Source organism: Cyprinus carpio, chromosome B9 (genome assembly GCF_018340385.1).
Source record: "Cyprinus carpio isolate SPL01 chromosome B9, ASM1834038v1, whole genome shotgun sequence".
NCBI lineage: Eukaryota > Metazoa > Chordata > Actinopteri > Cypriniformes > Cyprinidae > Cyprinus > Cyprinus carpio.
In genome coordinates this window covers 17,803,969-17,819,999 of record NC_056605.1, presented here as the reverse complement: position 1 = coordinate 17,819,999, position 16,031 = coordinate 17,803,969, and the positions used below count along the sequence as shown (strand labels likewise).

The following is a 16,031-nucleotide window of genomic DNA, read 5'->3' as shown; positions in this document are numbered from 1 at the left end:
CATCCCAGCGCTGTATGGCCAGATGAGACGCAAACTACGGTTTCTCGACTGGATAAACAGTCTCGCTAGTAAAGTTTTGATGGATGAAGACTACAATCAAGGTAAAGGCGATTGCCATGGCGTACAAGAGTCGTACAGTAAGCACGTGTGAGTCCGTTATCATAATGATTGTATGAGTGCTCTTGTCACACTGATCGCAGTATTTATGCACAGCACAGACATTTCTGTACATTCACATTGTTTCCACACACATTCACAATAATGAATGGAACAGAAAAAGGGTGTGATTAATTAGATTAAAAAAATGTATTGGATTGACAGCCCTAATATACATATGTATGCACATCCGTATGCAAATATATAGCATGTTTTTTAAAAATTTGTAAACATTTGTATGAACATGAAATGAAACAACAATTGAAACAAAAACTGAACAATTTTCACAGACATTTGATGATCAGAAATGGAATAATGAGCCTCCCAGTAGCACTGTCTTAGGTATCTTACATTAAGGAAAATGCTGTTTATTACTCTTTCCATTACTCAGTTTATCTGCAGTCCTCATGCTTCCCTTCAGCAGGACTACTGCTTGTTCAATCACATGAGCAGGGACTCTGGGCAGTTCTGTATAATGTTTTAAGTTATTGTAACTGTGACTTGAATTGCCTACTGCACGTAAAATCTGAAATGTTCCACAGGTGCATGTGCAGCAATTCTATATGATTCATTGAAAAAGCACAAATAACATTGTTTAAACCCTTTCCATACACACACACACACACACACACACACACACACACACACACACACACACACACACACACACACACTCACCTTTCGTCCTTTGGGACCAGGTATACCAAAACCATCTCGTCCATCTTCACCCTGTATACATAGGAAACTCCTTAGTTTGATCTAGGCTAAACTGCTAACATACAGTAGATTGATGTGATAAATTATTAATATGCTATATGTTTTAATATGAAAGTAATGTTTATAATTATTAAATCTATTTGTGAATGTTTTATATAACAATGCTGATGGTTATTAACATTTGTGTTACAATGTATGAAATGTATTTGGTATGACTGGTGCAGACTGTGACTTCTCACTTACAGGCTCCCCACGGGGTCCCAGGGGTCCAACAACACCCTTAGGTCCTGGCTCCCCTGGTTCACCCTTTAGAGTGAATGAGAAAAAAGTTAATCATAATTGTATAAATAATAATGTATAAAATGTGCAATGGTCATACATTTAGCAGCTGAAAGAGCACCCTAATTCTCACACTAATGCATTGAAACAAAAATGTGAGTTAATTTCCTCTTCCCAAACTGTACAAATACAAACTCCCCAGAAACTTTGCTTTCAGTTGACACTGAGATGTTTTCTTTAAAACAGTTCTTAACCCCTTAACTGTCACCGTCCCACCTGTGGGACGCTTGGCGCTCTTTTATTTGTTGTCCTTTTTCTCTATAAAATCTTTTAGTAATCATCATAAATTATATATCATTTGAAAGCTTAGAAGCCCAAGATTCATCCTGTGAAAACCATTTGAAATCAGGCATTGCTTTACCATGGGAAATGGTACTTTAAAATCTTATGGCGGTCTCCTCCACCTTAGTGGGCAGTGTCAAGTGCTCATATTACAAAATGCATTACGGTCTTTTAGAATCAAAACTTTTTATAATCTTGGCAACAAACATATCATTGGAAAGGTCTGAGTCTCAGGATTCCATATTTGGTGGTTATTTTGAGTATTGAAGTAAAATTGACAGAGAAATCTAGGGAAAAAATCATTAAACAAAATTCAAAGGCGTTTTTGATGGCTCCCAGTGGCTGTTTGTGGTATGACGCCCTAAATAAAATCTCACAGGAACCTCAATTTTTTTTCATATCAACTTCAAATTTGGAACATAACTTATTTAGACACAAGGCTTTAATTTTTATACCCCATTAGAGTAAAACCTGTTTAGTAAAATATTTATAATAAATACAATAAAATAAAATTAATATAGCACATTTTATTTACAGTACATTTAAACTTCTATAAATTTTTGATACTTTAATTTTTTGAAAAAATTCCACTTTTGCCAAAATCTGTTAATTTTCTTCTTTAAAAAGAGACCAACCTTAGGTCTATATTCCAAAGTGTTCATAAAATACAACAATTTAAGTTTGGATAGTGCACTTAATGCCTATTTTAAAAAATGGGGGGTGACAGTTAAGGGGTTAAGTTTGTTCTTAAGCAATGTTGACTGGAACATGAGAGTGCAACTGCCTTGCAATGAATTGCTAAATGTTGTTAAAGGCAAGCAGTACCTTCCGGCCAACGGCACCTCTTCTACCCTTTTCTCCAGCAGTTCCTGGCAGTCCTCCTGGCCCCTAAAAAATATATAAAATAAGATGAAAGCTTTTCTCATAGAAACCAGGATATATATATATATATATATATATATATATATATATATATACATATATATATTTATTTTTTTTTTCTTTTAATAAGTAATAAACCCAAAATTGTCTTTTTTGTGTGTGTTAAACATTTTAAATATTTTGCCTGCACACAAATGATCATTATTATTGATACAAACTTCCTTTAAGAAGCATAGAAAACAAGAAAAAGAACATGCTTGAACATCTCTTACCCTTGGACCAGGGTTTCCATCCTCTCCTCTTAAACCAGGTGCTCCAATTGGTCCAGCGGGACCCTAAATCAAGTACATATATGCAATATTCATATTACATATAATATATATTTTCTCATTGATAATAACTTGAACATTTTATTTCAAGGCAGGTGTGCATATTTGTACATACATAATAAATAAATGTAACCAGACTGTAAACCAGAGTAAACCGTTATGTATGCATATACAACATCAGTCTTTTGTTTTGCACAACTTTTTTTTTTTTTTTTTTTTTTTTTTTTTTTTACAGCCGATTAATTTACCCGAGATCCTCCAATGCCTGTCTCTCCTGGTAAACCATCACTTCCTGGCCTTCCAGGAGCACCCTAAAAATGCAACATGACCTTTGATAAATAATTCAAAACATTAAAAAAAAAAAAAAAAAAAAAAAAAAACACTATTTAACGCATAAACAACAGCTCTTGTTGAATCTCTGTGACAGTGTTAAAATAATGTCATATGGGTAATTTTTTTGAAGTTTAAATTTATACATAATCTGAATAAATCAAGCTGAATAAATAAGCTTTCCATTGATGTGTGGTTTGTTAGGATTGGACAATATTTGGCCGAGATACAACTATTTGAAAATCTGGAATCTTATGGAATTACATTTGGTTCAATAAAAATGAACGTAACTTTATCAAAACTGAACGTAACTTTTTCAGAAACTATTAAAAATATGCCATTACAAAAGAAGAAAAACACAATGAAAATGAAAAAAAAATGAACTCAGTCGCACAAATTTAACAGGCTCTTCAAATATGTTAATTCTTTGTTAATCTTTTTCAAAGATTCGTTTTCGGTAATCATGGTTTCTGAATGCATTGCCACAGATTTCGCTTACGCTTCGCAGCTTTCGTTTGGTGTTTTGACACAAACCTATCGTGGGGGCGGGCTTAACAGTGATCTACTCTGATTGGATAGTGAGCTTTTGATAGACAGGTGCTCTCTGACCGGGAAGTACAGACGCCACTCAGTGGCGCGCATATTGGAAAGCTCTCGCGGTGATTAAATCTGGTCTTTACGGCAAAAATACTTTTTCACAGACAAAGTGAAAGAAATTTATTTTAAGCTCATACACAGGTTCTACCCTGTAAAGAAGTTTATACAAAGATTTAAATCTGACATTGATTTTACAAGCTTTTTTTGTTCGAGTTCTGAAGAAACTGTACACTTAAATGGAAAACTATTTGAATGTAATCTCAGTATCTACTAATAAGAAAGCTATAAGGACTGTTAGAATTTGCTCTGCCTTTGATCTCCTTCTGTAATTTTGTTTAGATTTTGGCCCTCTTTTTCTTTAGTTCTATTTTATTCTTTATTTTTTATTTTTTTTGTGGTTGATATTATGTGATGTACGTTTATACTTTTGTATGTTTTTGTTCTCTGCATTAATAAAAAGAGAGAAAAAAAAAGCTCTCGCGGTGATTTTTTATGCAATACGTGGTGCCTTGTATTACTAAATATGTAAATAATATTTGACCTTCGATCATCTCGAGTCTGCAAAGATGAGCTCTCAGGAGACACACGGAGCGGCATCATCTTCCTCCTCCGCTTGTCCTTCAAGGCAGCTTGAAGTAAGCTTGTGTTACTGAAGTAATCAATAACATCGACACAAGTTTTATTCATGTTACAGTGTGCAGCAGTTCGTTGCGGGTTATTATTGTCATTCAGTAACACAAGCTTACTTCAAGCTGCCTTGAAGGACAAGAGCTCATCTTTACAGACTGAGACGATCAAAGGCCAAATATTATTTACATATTTAGTAATACAAATCACCGCGAGAGCTTTCCAATATGCACGCCACTGAGTGGCGTCTGTACTTCCCGGTCAGAGAGCACATGTCAATCAAATGCTCACTATCCAATCAGAGTAGATCACTGTTAAGCCCGCCCCCACGAGAGGTTTGTGTCAAAACCATAGGTCAAAACACCAAATGAAAAACTGCGAAACGTAAGCGAAATCTGTGGCAATGCATTCAGAATCCACGATTACCGAAAACGAATCTTTGAAAAAGATTAACAAAGAATTAACATATTTGAAGAGCCTGTTAAATTTGTGCGACTGAGTTCATTTTTTTCATTTTCATTGTGTTTTTCTTCTTTTGTAATGGCATATTTTTGATAGTTTCTGAAAAAGTTATGTTCAGTTTTATAAAGTTTCGTTCATTTTTATAGAAGCAAATGTAATTCCATAGAATCTGAGGGTGCAAAAAAATCAAAATATTAAGAAAATCGCCTTTAAAGTTCTTAGCAATGCATATTACTAATCAAAAATTAAGTTTTAATATATTTACAGTAGGAAATGCACAACATATCTTCATGGAACATGATCTTTATTTAATACCCTAATGATTTTAGGCATAAAAGAAAGATCAATAATTTTGACCCGTACAATGTATTGTTGGCTATTGCTACAAATATACCACAGCGACTTCAGACTGGTTTTGTGGTCCAGGGTCACATATGTGTACTCACCGCTTGACCAGGAGGCCCCCTTCTACCATCAGGGCCCTTTTTCAAAAGAGAAGGTGGTGGATAAGATTATGAAAAGAACATCTGTCATTCAACATTTCATGGATCTTACATATAACATTTCAAATAATGTATTGCCATAGACAACATGGCAAAAAAATTCTACTAATAAAAGTATTAATCTGAATAGCTGTCAAAGATAATATAGAAATATATTCTTATCTCATAGCAGTTTTCTTTTAACTCTTTAGATTCTAAACATTTGACTGAGCTGTTTTGGGTTTTTAAGAGATTATTTATGAACTGATTGAAAGGATCTTAGCCTATTCAGAATTCCTGGGTAAGTTAGAAAAGACGTTCTCATTGGTTGAGGAAGCATACCCGTCTGCCTGTTTCACCAGGTCCTCCTTTATTTCCGTCCACTCCTGGCTCTCCCTAAAGAAAACAATTCAGTGAACTTCAAAAATGCATTACACTTGTGGATTTTATTCACATAGACAAAAACACACATTTAATAGGACACACTAACAAAATGTGCAGCAATTACTACTATATGTAAAGCTTGGCCAAGTCTTAAAGTTTGACTATGACCAGAGACTAAAATTACATGTTATGAAAAATAATGGTTTAATCAAATGAAAAATAATTAATAAAACAACTTCTATTATTTTTTTATGAGATTATAGTGCAGACCTAAAAAAGAAGCTTCATATGAAGCTTGGTACTTTACAATATTGATGCGTGAATATGTGCTACAGTCCTGACCAGACAAAAAAAAAAAAAAAAAATGGAAGACCAGAATGACAGTATGAACTATGTAAAAAAAAAAAAAAGAAAAATAATGGACCATACCGGCGGGCCAGCATCGCCTGGATCACCTTTTTGTCCCTCCTGGTTGTTGTCTCTTCCTGGAATTCCCTAAAACAACAGCAACAACAACATCAACCTTACTTATATATATAGATATACTTAATCTAAATTAAGTCAAACCCTTGAGTAAATAAGAGAGCAGACATATCTGACTATGCATAAAATACATACGGGATCACCACGGATTCCAGTCTGACCAACATCTCCTGCCTGGCCTTTGGCCCCTTTAGGTCCCTAGAAACACACCAAAAAGATCAGATAAACCGTTTTTATTTATTTTCAATATATTCCTCATGACCCTACCCACCACTATATTCTACATTACTTACCCTTTCGCCAGGGTTTCCTCTGTCTCCTGGAGGGCCAGCAATGCCACTTGTTCCCTGAAAGACAACAACTGATTTTAACTGCCATACACAAAGATTTGTACAAACTATTGTATAATAGATCACTAATAACAAAATCAAAAATAGCTGACCTCCTCTCCATTGATACCATCTAAACCAATCTCTCCAATTTCACCCTAAAACAAAACAAATTCTATCAATTAAACATATTCTTATGTTAATGTTAATCATGCTAATATATTATTATTTAATAGGACATGATTACAAATGTGTTATATACAAGGAGTTCTTACCTTTTCACCATTGTATCCTCGAGATCCCTAAATAAAAGTAAAACAAATACGTTGGATTAGTCACGTAATATATTTTAACCATAATATGCCGCCTTAAGTGAAATTAAGTTCAACTTACTTTAACACCTCTTTGACCTGGACATCCTTGGAATCCTTGAGTTCCATTTACACCAGGTGGACCTCTCTCTCCCTGAGAAAATATGGATTATCGCAGTCATGAGAAACAACATGCCACATACACAAATATTGCATTTTGTCAAAATGTTGCTATCTAACTAAAAGATACACACTGATTTAATGACAACAGCAAAGTTTCAGGTTGTTCATGATAAATTCTTATATTGATGATTGACATGGGAGAGGGAGAGAATTTAACTGTATTTGTGAGCAAAAACATTAAAATAAATAGAAAAGAAACTCCAGTGTTGTGGTTTAAATTCATAAACTAACACGTTTGATTATGTATCATTATGAATATGTATGTATTCCGTAACACGTTACCGCAACACTGGTAAAGGTATGTATATGTATGTGCAAAGGTATGTATAGGTTCTGTCCATTTAATAGTGCATGCTGGAAAATCAATGTAACTTTATGTGTAGTGAGAAAGTAGGCAATTACAAACTATTGAGAAGGTAGATGATGAATCCCAGACAAATGTGAGTAAAAAAGTATGCCTTTTAAATCTTTATATATATTCATAGTCGATAATTAATACATTCTTACCGGACCACCTTCATCACCAGGATGTCCTCTCAAGCCTTGACCACCAGGTTGACCCTATAGGCAATTAAATGTTGACATGAGCAAATATATATATATTTGTAGTATAATATGTTGTTTTTTGAAGAATGAATTTGACCTTTGGTCCAGGAACACCAACACCTCCTCTGTCCCCTCTCTGGCCATTACACTTGCATGGAACAGAACAGCATTCCCGCTCAACAATGTTATCCTTAAAAAGAGACAACCAAAATTATATTAGACAAACATATTCAACTGTCTTTGTCATTGTAGTAGCCCATCCCTTAGTGAGCTTATTTGACTGAGCAATTAGGACAGTTCTCACCAGTTCTTCCAGAAGTTCATAATCCAAGTCCATGAGGTTGACACGCAGAGGTCGTGTGTACCTAAAGCCACGGCCAAATTCCAAGAGAACTGCATCCTCAAATCGTGACACTCTCTCAAGGCCAACAAGAATGAAACTACTGACACCAAGAAAAGAAAAAAAAATTAAATGTTTGTGGTAACATATTGTAAGATGTCTAAATCATCATCAACAACAAACATAAGTATTGGTGAGTAGAGAAATAAAGAAACTGAACAGACAACCTATCGATATTTGAGTGTGAGGTAATGAGATTCATCAGACATTTTCATATCTATAATCACGATTATTCTTACCAACTGAACGCATCAGTTCAACTCGCTCTTTCAGGATGTTATACTGGGCATCTAATCCATCAGTTAAGTGGATCACCACCTTTATGGGTGTAAAACAGCAATTAATTTCATAATTGTTTATAAATATACAGAGATATTCAGTACATACAATATGGTTACATTTTGAGGTTAAAATTTGCCCTGAATGAAAAGGATGTACCTTGACTCTGTCTGAAGGCTGACTCTTGAATCTATCAGCATAAGCTTTGATTGTGGCACCATTTAGAACAAAAGGTCCACGGTTTCGGAGGGCCTTGAAGGGCTCAATAAGCTCTGTGTATCTCTTGGTGAAGTCTAGTTGAACAGGTTCAGATGCAGAGTCCATTGCTAGCATGCCCACTTGTATTGAGGGAACCTGGCCTGAAGTGCAGCTGATGGCCTGCATCTGGGTAATGCGTTGGAGAATAGTAGCCACCTTCGTCTCTAATGTTTTCTGAGCAGCAAAGATGTTCTGTGCAGCCACATCAAACCCCACAAGAACATCCAACTTGCATTCTGCCAGAAACATAATTATGAATTAATACAAATTGAGAGTAAACCTCTGTTTAGAACACTTAAAATTCACTTTCACTTTATAAAAAAACCTTAAAAACCAAACCTCTTGTGGCAACCTTTTCTCCAGTGCACAGTCCTATTCCTTTCACCTCATCATCCAGTGTTTCCAAAATCTGCTCATTCAGTTCAGAGAGCTCTTGGAAGGTGCTGGCTCGGGCCACTGTAGTAGCTTCACTGCCCAAATTATTGAGCTCATCCTCAATATCACCCACCCCAACAGCATAGATGCGCACACCACTGGCTTTGAGAGCTAGTGCCGCTGATTTGCTGTCATCCCTTGACCGTCCACCAGTGACTACCATCAGGATCTGTGGAATTCCTGCATCCTTCCGACTGCCTCTTTCTTTGACAAATTGTGTTTCCTGAACATAGCGAATGGCATTGCCTGTTTTAATTTCCCGACCTCCCTTGTACTCGGCTCGAGCTATGGCATTAATAATGTCATCCTTATTTTTGAAAGTATTGAGGTAGAATACATTAGTCACATCTGTAGCATAATGTGCTAGACCAATCTGAAGATTGTCTCTCTCAGTGAAGAAAAGGTCAATTAAATTAAGAATGAATTCCATGACCACTTTAAAATTGTCCCTGCCAAGATTAATTGAGCCATCAACCAAAAACACAATGTCAGCAGCCTTGGCCTGTGGAAGCACAGGACCTGGGGGAATCAGAGAAAATAAAATAGGCTAAATAAATGAACAAACAAATATTTATGGTCTATTATTATATACCCATCATGTAAATGTCTAACATAACAATAACATTAAAGCTCTACCTACCTGGCTCATCAGTGGGAGTGGGAGTGGGAATCTCCTTTTTAATTGTTCTATTAAGTCTGGTTATAAACGTGTTCTGTATGTTCGAAAGATTTGGGAAAGCAGGCACCTGCAGGACGTCATCAGCAGTGGTAGTAATCTGTGCCAGCTGTCTTGGGTCTGCATTTTCTGCACCAATTCCTATACAATTGACGTGAGAGCTTTTGAGAATTGGGCCATAAGTAGATACATCGGAGGTTGATCTTCCACCAGTTAGCACAACTAAATGCTGGGAAGCCTCTTCTAGACGGACCCCAGCAGATGCCTGGAGCTCATTACGAATGACATACTTTATCGCCTCAGCTAGATCAGCACCGCGTCCACCCATATGACGCAATCTCTTAATTGCAGAGATGACAGATCGCTTGTCGTCATGAGAGTTCAAAGAGAATTCAGTTTTAGGCCTTTCACCATACTGCACAAGAGCCACACGGACTTGGTCAGGTCGAACATCAAGCTGACCAACCACTTTCAAGATAAAGTCACGAATGTGAGCAACACCGATTTGTCCAACACTATCAGAGCCATCAATGAGGAAGATGATGTCCTTTCTTCCAAGACTGAGTGGGACTGATAAGAAACAAAAATGAATACATTTACTAATAAATTTCTGCATAATCTATTAAAGCTATGCACGTGTGTAAAAGTAAACATGACATGACTAAATTTGACATCAAACGCTCTGCTAATGTGGATTAACTTGAAATAATGGTTTTAATACAAGCAGAAAAAGTGGTATACCTCTAGGCGTAGGGGGGGCCGAAATTTCATCACTGGTCATGGTCCTGACTTTGGTTAAAAGCTCTTGCTCCACTCTTGGAAGTTGCTGGAAGTCTCTAATGGTGTATGCTAGTTCTGGACTAAAGGAAATTAATTTAAGCTCCTCTTCATCAGCATTATGAGCTCCAACTGCTAAGGGAGCAATGCGGCTTGACTTCAGTTGGTTAGCAGGGCCAGACACATCATCATTTGACTTTCCTCCTGTTACCAAGATGAGAAACTGGGGCACACCCTCTTCTACACGGCTTCCGGCTGATCTTTGATAAATATTCCTTGAAACGTATTCCAGAGCTTGGCCAGTGTTAAGCTGATTGCCACCTTTGCTTCTCATTCTTCGTATTGCCTGGCGAACTTCCTCCTTGGTGGAGTGCTCATTGAGAAGAAACTCCAGTTTGGGATCATCACTGTACTGCACAACCGAGACTCTCACATTATCGAGACCCACATTTAACTTCTCCACTACTCGCTGAACCATGTCTCTTATGGCAGGGAACTCACTCCGCATCCTTGTTGTGCCATCAATAAGGAAAACAACATCCCTTTTATCTCCACGAGGTACTGGTTCTGGTACTGGAATTACAGTCTCTATGTTTTGAAATAAAGAGATGAAAATTGTACATAAAAAAATAAATACATAACAATGATAAATTAATCTTAATTAATACAAAAATGTACCTGACAGTCTGGCCACAGGATTTACAAACACTGGTGCAAATTTTATACCTAATTCTCAATTCTTCAATTCTTAGTTCTATGAAATGTCAGGCATACAGTATTCAATTAGTTTAAAAAAGGATTTTACTGAACAACTGAAGATGTTTTGCTGCTCTGAGCTGCTTTACACTTAATGAGATGATGTAAGCACTTGTTCTATTAATATCCTATGTTGTAAATTTAAATGTAAATATGAGTTAGATCTTTGTCCAACTATTTTAGTGAATCTTGTCATGAGTACTCTGTTAAGGACACAGTGTTAAGAACTTTAACTGTTTGTGCTATTATAATTGATGTGAGCCTTTTGACCATTGCAGCAGGTCTGGCTGTTTCAGTGTGTCCCACCATGAGTGCTTTGTTTTGCTGCTGTGTCGAGAATGCCTTAAAAACAAAAGCTAATGGAGAAGCTGACCATACTTAATGTTATCGTTTTAGCCACAGTCCATTGCATTTACATTTAGTCATTTTGCTGATGCTTTTATCCAAAGCAACTTACACTTGGGGAATACATAAAACGATTCTTCTTAAAGAGGCAAACAGACACAGGAAGTGCTCATAACACCAAGTTTCAGGCAGTTGTTCAAATAGGTACAAGCTAGAAAGGGAATGAATAAATACAAAGACAAAGTTTTTCTTTTTTTTAATTTAGGATGAAGTAGCATCAAAAGAGATAAGTTTTCAGCATTCCGGATAGTGGTGGAAAGATCATTCCACCAGCTAGGAATGGTGGACGAGAATGTTCTGGAAAGTGATTTTGAGCTTCTCTGTGATGGTACCACAAGGCGTCACTCACTAGCGGATCTCAGACTTCTGGAGGGGATGTAGATTCGTAATAGTGAATGTAAGTAGGCAGGTGCTGATCCTGTGGCTGTTCTATATGCAAGCATCAATGTCTTGAACTTGATGCGAGCCTCAACCGGTAGCCAGTGCAAGGAAATAAAGAGAGGTGTAACATGGGTTCCTTTGGACTTGTTGAAGATCAGTCATGCCGCTGCACTCTGTATCATTTGTAAAGGTTTGATTGTGCTTGATGGAAGTCCAGCCAGAAGAGCATTGTAGTAGTCCAGCCTAGAAAAGACAAGGGCCTGGACAAGAACTTGTGCAGCATGCTCTGTTAGAAAGGGCCTGATCTCTCTGATGTTGTGCAATGCAAACCTGCAAGATTGAGCAGTCTTTGTCTCAATGTGGTTTTTGAAGGTCAGCTGGTCATCAAAGATTACACCAAGATTTCTGACCAAAGTTGATGAGGTAATTTTAGAAGAACCTAGCTGGATGGTGAAATCCTGCTGTAGAGTTGGAGTGGCAGGGAAGACAAGAAGCTCAGTCTTTGCCAGGTTGAGCTGTAGGTTATGTTCTTTCATCCATGATGAGATATCTGCCAGGCAGCCTGAGATCCGTGTAGCTACCTATACTGCATATTGCACACAACAGTGGAAAGCACTTTCTTGATCTAGTAATTTCTAATCTGATTAGCAGGCTTTATGCAACTTCTGAGAGCAACAAGAATACAGACAATTTTTTCCTATGCAAAATTGTTAGCCAATCATAGTGAAAGTTGAAGTTTTAAATAAAAGGCAGCAGCAAAACTGAGCATTTTAATCATATGGTTAGAGACAGGGTGGAAATGGTCATGCATTACTAAATTATGACTGTGGTGCGAGTGACTATGAACAGACTTTTAAGAAATATAATAAAATGTGTCATGAACACTTTCAAACCTTGGTGTGGTGTTTTTTTTGTTGTGTCTGTTGTGAATATAAAAATATATGTTGTTATTGTTTTTTTGTTTTAGATGCTGTTTCCAGCATAGAATGTTAGTGTTTTTAGCAAGCATCTTAACTAAGTTAACAACTGCCAGACTTCCTAGGTCAACCAGCAATAACTGATAGACCATACTGGATAACCAATTTCACAAACTTAAAATTGAAAAGAGAATTAAGTTTAACCACCAACTGGATCATATATATATATATATATATATATATATATATATATATATATATATATATATATATATAAATAATAAGTTGGGAATGGAAATTCATTTTGGTCTATGCTGGCCTTTTCAGCAGCATTACCACATCAAAAAGAAACCAAATTATGAAATGATTGCAGTTACCTGGAGGGTATACAGGGCGCAATTTCGCTAACTCCTCACTAGATAGCTCTGTCAGGGAGGTAATGAGTGTGTCCTGAATTGTATATAGTCCAGGCAAGTCATCAACTGTGTAGGCAAATCTGGGGACATAGGATGTCACCTGCAATTCCTGAGTGTCCACGTCTCTTGTTCCTATGCTAAAAGGGACGACTCCTGACTGTTTCAGTGCAGTTGCAGATGGTCTTATATTGTCTGTTGCTTTTCCTCCTGAAATCACCACAACAAATTGTGGAACTCCCTCCTGTTTCCTTCCACCATGTCCAGAAACTAGAACTTCATGATTAACATAGTCAATGGCCCGACCAAGGTTACGTTGTCTCCCCCCTCGTTGTCGGAGTTCCTTAATGCCATTTAGGACACCTTCTTTGGTCCTGTGTGAGTTGAGGTATATGTCTGCATACGGGGAATCTCCATACTGCACCACGCCTACTCGGATCTTGTTCTCGCCAACATTGAGGTTCTCCACAACTCTGCGCACGAACTCCTGGATAATTGGGAACTCTCTGCCAACACCTTCAGAGCCATCAATCACAAAGATGATGTCCTTCTTAGGTCCTTGGGACTCAACTAAAACAAAAATAAAAAGAGATCTGGTTTAATATCAAATGTTGCTGACTAGATGAGGGCCAGTCTGTATACACACCCAACAACAACATGAATATAATTACATAAACTGTACAACCCTTTGTTCCCGATCTGTGAACATAATTTTCACTTGATTCCACTACCTAATGGTAAGACATTGTATCGGCAAGTTTTGTATCATCATTCTGTATTTTGTTTCCACCTGGAATTGCTAGATGTTCAAGGTGTCATTTTCAACTGAATTTGAAACACTGCAACCATGATACATTGTAACCTTGGAAAGCAACCATAGTAACATATATTTTATATATGTGACCCTGGAACACAAAACTAGTCATAAGTAACATGGGTATATTTGTAGCAGTAGCCAACAATACATTGTATGGGTCAAGATTATCGATTTTTCTTTTATGCCATAAATCATTAGGATATTAAGTGAAGATCATGTTCCGTGAAGATAGTTTGTAAATTTTCTACTGTGAATATATCAAAACGTAATTTTTTGATTAGTAATATGCATTGCAAAGGACTTCATTTAGACAGCTTTAAAGGTGATTTTCTCAATATTTGATTTTTTTTTTACAACAAATAGTTGTATCTCAGCTTAATATTGTTCTATACATATACCCCTCATGACTGGTTTTGTGGTCCAGGGTGTTGGACACTAGGGAAAGACTATAAATTTTTGTCAGCAAAAAGAGAAAGTCACTTACTGAGAGTGCATAACTAGCAAAGTACTCAATGAGAGTGAAAGGCGGGAGATCCTCTGGAGTTCCCTGCTGTCTGAGCTCCTTGACCCTATCCCAAAGATAAGCACTCCCAGCTCCTTCAGGGATGAGGCCGGCGTGTCAACATTATCAGATGACCTTCCACCACTCAGCAGAATCAGTAACTGGGGCACACCTTCTACACTTCTGCTTCCAGAGGAGGCAGTGAATACATTGTCCCTTACGTACTGCAGAGCTGCCCCCGTGTTGAGGGGTCTGCCTCCTTTGTGCCTCAGACCCCTGACCGTGTCAAGTATGTCCTCCTTTCCTGAGTATGTGTTAAGATAGAAATGGGCCTCTGGATCTCTGCTGTACTGGACCACGGACACACGGTCTCTGTTCTCAGACACATTGAGTCTCTCCACCATCCTCTCAACAAAGTCACGCATCGCAGGGAAAGAGCTCCTAGTGCCATCTGAACCATCCAGCAGGAACACTACATCCCTCTTTCTCTCAGCTACGGGTAATGAAATGGAACACACAGTGACGTGAGCACTTGGCATCTGATATTTACTGTAGGTGCATGCGTGCGCTAGCTGGCAACTGCAAACGGGAAACGACTCTCCCACCCTTTAAGTTATTTTACGACCAACCCAATGGCCAAATGTTAGTCCCGTTTGCTATAATAACACCTCGTTTTGGTCAGAGTAAAACTGCCTTAATTTAATGAGTATGAAGCCCTGAAGTAAGGTCTAAATTTAAAGGTTGTACTGGTCAAAAGACAAAAACTTTGCCTAAAGCAAACCAAAGAGTGAATAAACAAACACTTTAAAATGTAACAGTCCCTACAGTTCAAGAACTTGGCTTTGTTAGTCTAATTTCCCACGGCTCTGCTCACATGCAATGCTAACTTAAACTGTTCAGGGTCTACTTCACGTTTTGCAACGAAGGGTTCAGTGTGCTGTTTTCTAGAGGCGTTCGGGAATCTGGCTTACCCGGGACAGTAGTTGTCATCGGCTTGACTTGACCAAGCACGTTGTTGAGGGAGCTGATAAACTGCTGTTGGACACTGGGAAGGTCAGAGAATTCATTGATGGACTGTGCATAGGTAGGATCATTGGCAATTCTCTGCACCTCTCTGCTGGAATTTCTGGTGCCGACGCCAAAAACCAAGATCCCGCCCTGTTTCAAGGCGGAGGCAGGTGTATCTATGTTATCGCTTGACCGTCCTCCACTGAGGAGGATGAGAATCTGAGGGACACCCACTTGCTTTCTACTCCCCGCAGAGGCAGTGAAGACATTGTCCCTCACGTACTGGAGAGCTGCCCCAGTGTTGAGGGGTCTCCCACCTCTATGCCTCAGACCTCTGACAGAGTTCAAGATCTCCCCCTTTGTTGTGTAGGTATTCAGATAGAAATTGACCTCTGCGTCTCTACTGTACTGCACCACGGAAACACGGTCTCTGTTTGCATCTATGTTGAATTGCTCCACTAATCTTTGCACAAAGTCACGCATCGCTGGGAAAGTATTTCTAGTGCCATCTGATGCGTCCAGCAGGAACACTACGTCCTTTCTGGGTATGGCGTCATCAGCTAGGAAA

At 37.9% G+C, this 16,031-nt stretch overlaps 1 protein-coding gene across 1 annotated transcript in view; it reads right to left on the bottom strand.

Annotated features, from left to right (window-relative positions):
• col6a3 (collagen, type VI, alpha 3) overlaps positions 1-16,031 on the bottom strand; it is a 60,226-nt gene that overhangs the window by 11,954 nt on the left and 32,241 nt on the right. The window contains exons 19-42 of the mRNA XM_042730432.1: positions 15,427-16,023; positions 14,463-14,948; positions 13,101-13,706; positions 10,229-10,852; positions 9,452-10,057; positions 8,716-9,330; positions 8,278-8,612; positions 8,079-8,157; positions 7,744-7,889; positions 7,537-7,629; positions 7,401-7,454; positions 6,793-6,864; positions 6,675-6,701; positions 6,513-6,557; positions 6,364-6,417; positions 6,206-6,268; positions 6,017-6,082; positions 5,546-5,599; positions 5,168-5,203; positions 2,954-3,016; positions 2,649-2,711; positions 2,320-2,382; positions 1,117-1,179; positions 835-885 (exon numbers count right to left, since the gene is read on the bottom strand). Coding sequence (XP_042586366.1) covers positions 835-885; positions 1,117-1,179; positions 2,320-2,382; positions 2,649-2,711; positions 2,954-3,016; positions 5,168-5,203; positions 5,546-5,599; positions 6,017-6,082; positions 6,206-6,268; positions 6,364-6,417; positions 6,513-6,557; positions 6,675-6,701; positions 6,793-6,864; positions 7,401-7,454; positions 7,537-7,629; positions 7,744-7,889; positions 8,079-8,157; positions 8,278-8,612; positions 8,716-9,330; positions 9,452-10,057; positions 10,229-10,852; positions 13,101-13,706; positions 14,463-14,948; positions 15,427-16,023 — 4,961 coding nt within the window. The remainder of the gene's footprint in view (positions 1-834; positions 886-1,116; positions 1,180-2,319; positions 2,383-2,648; positions 2,712-2,953; positions 3,017-5,167; positions 5,204-5,545; positions 5,600-6,016; positions 6,083-6,205; positions 6,269-6,363; positions 6,418-6,512; positions 6,558-6,674; positions 6,702-6,792; positions 6,865-7,400; positions 7,455-7,536; positions 7,630-7,743; positions 7,890-8,078; positions 8,158-8,277; positions 8,613-8,715; positions 9,331-9,451; positions 10,058-10,228; positions 10,853-13,100; positions 13,707-14,462; positions 14,949-15,426; positions 16,024-16,031) is intronic.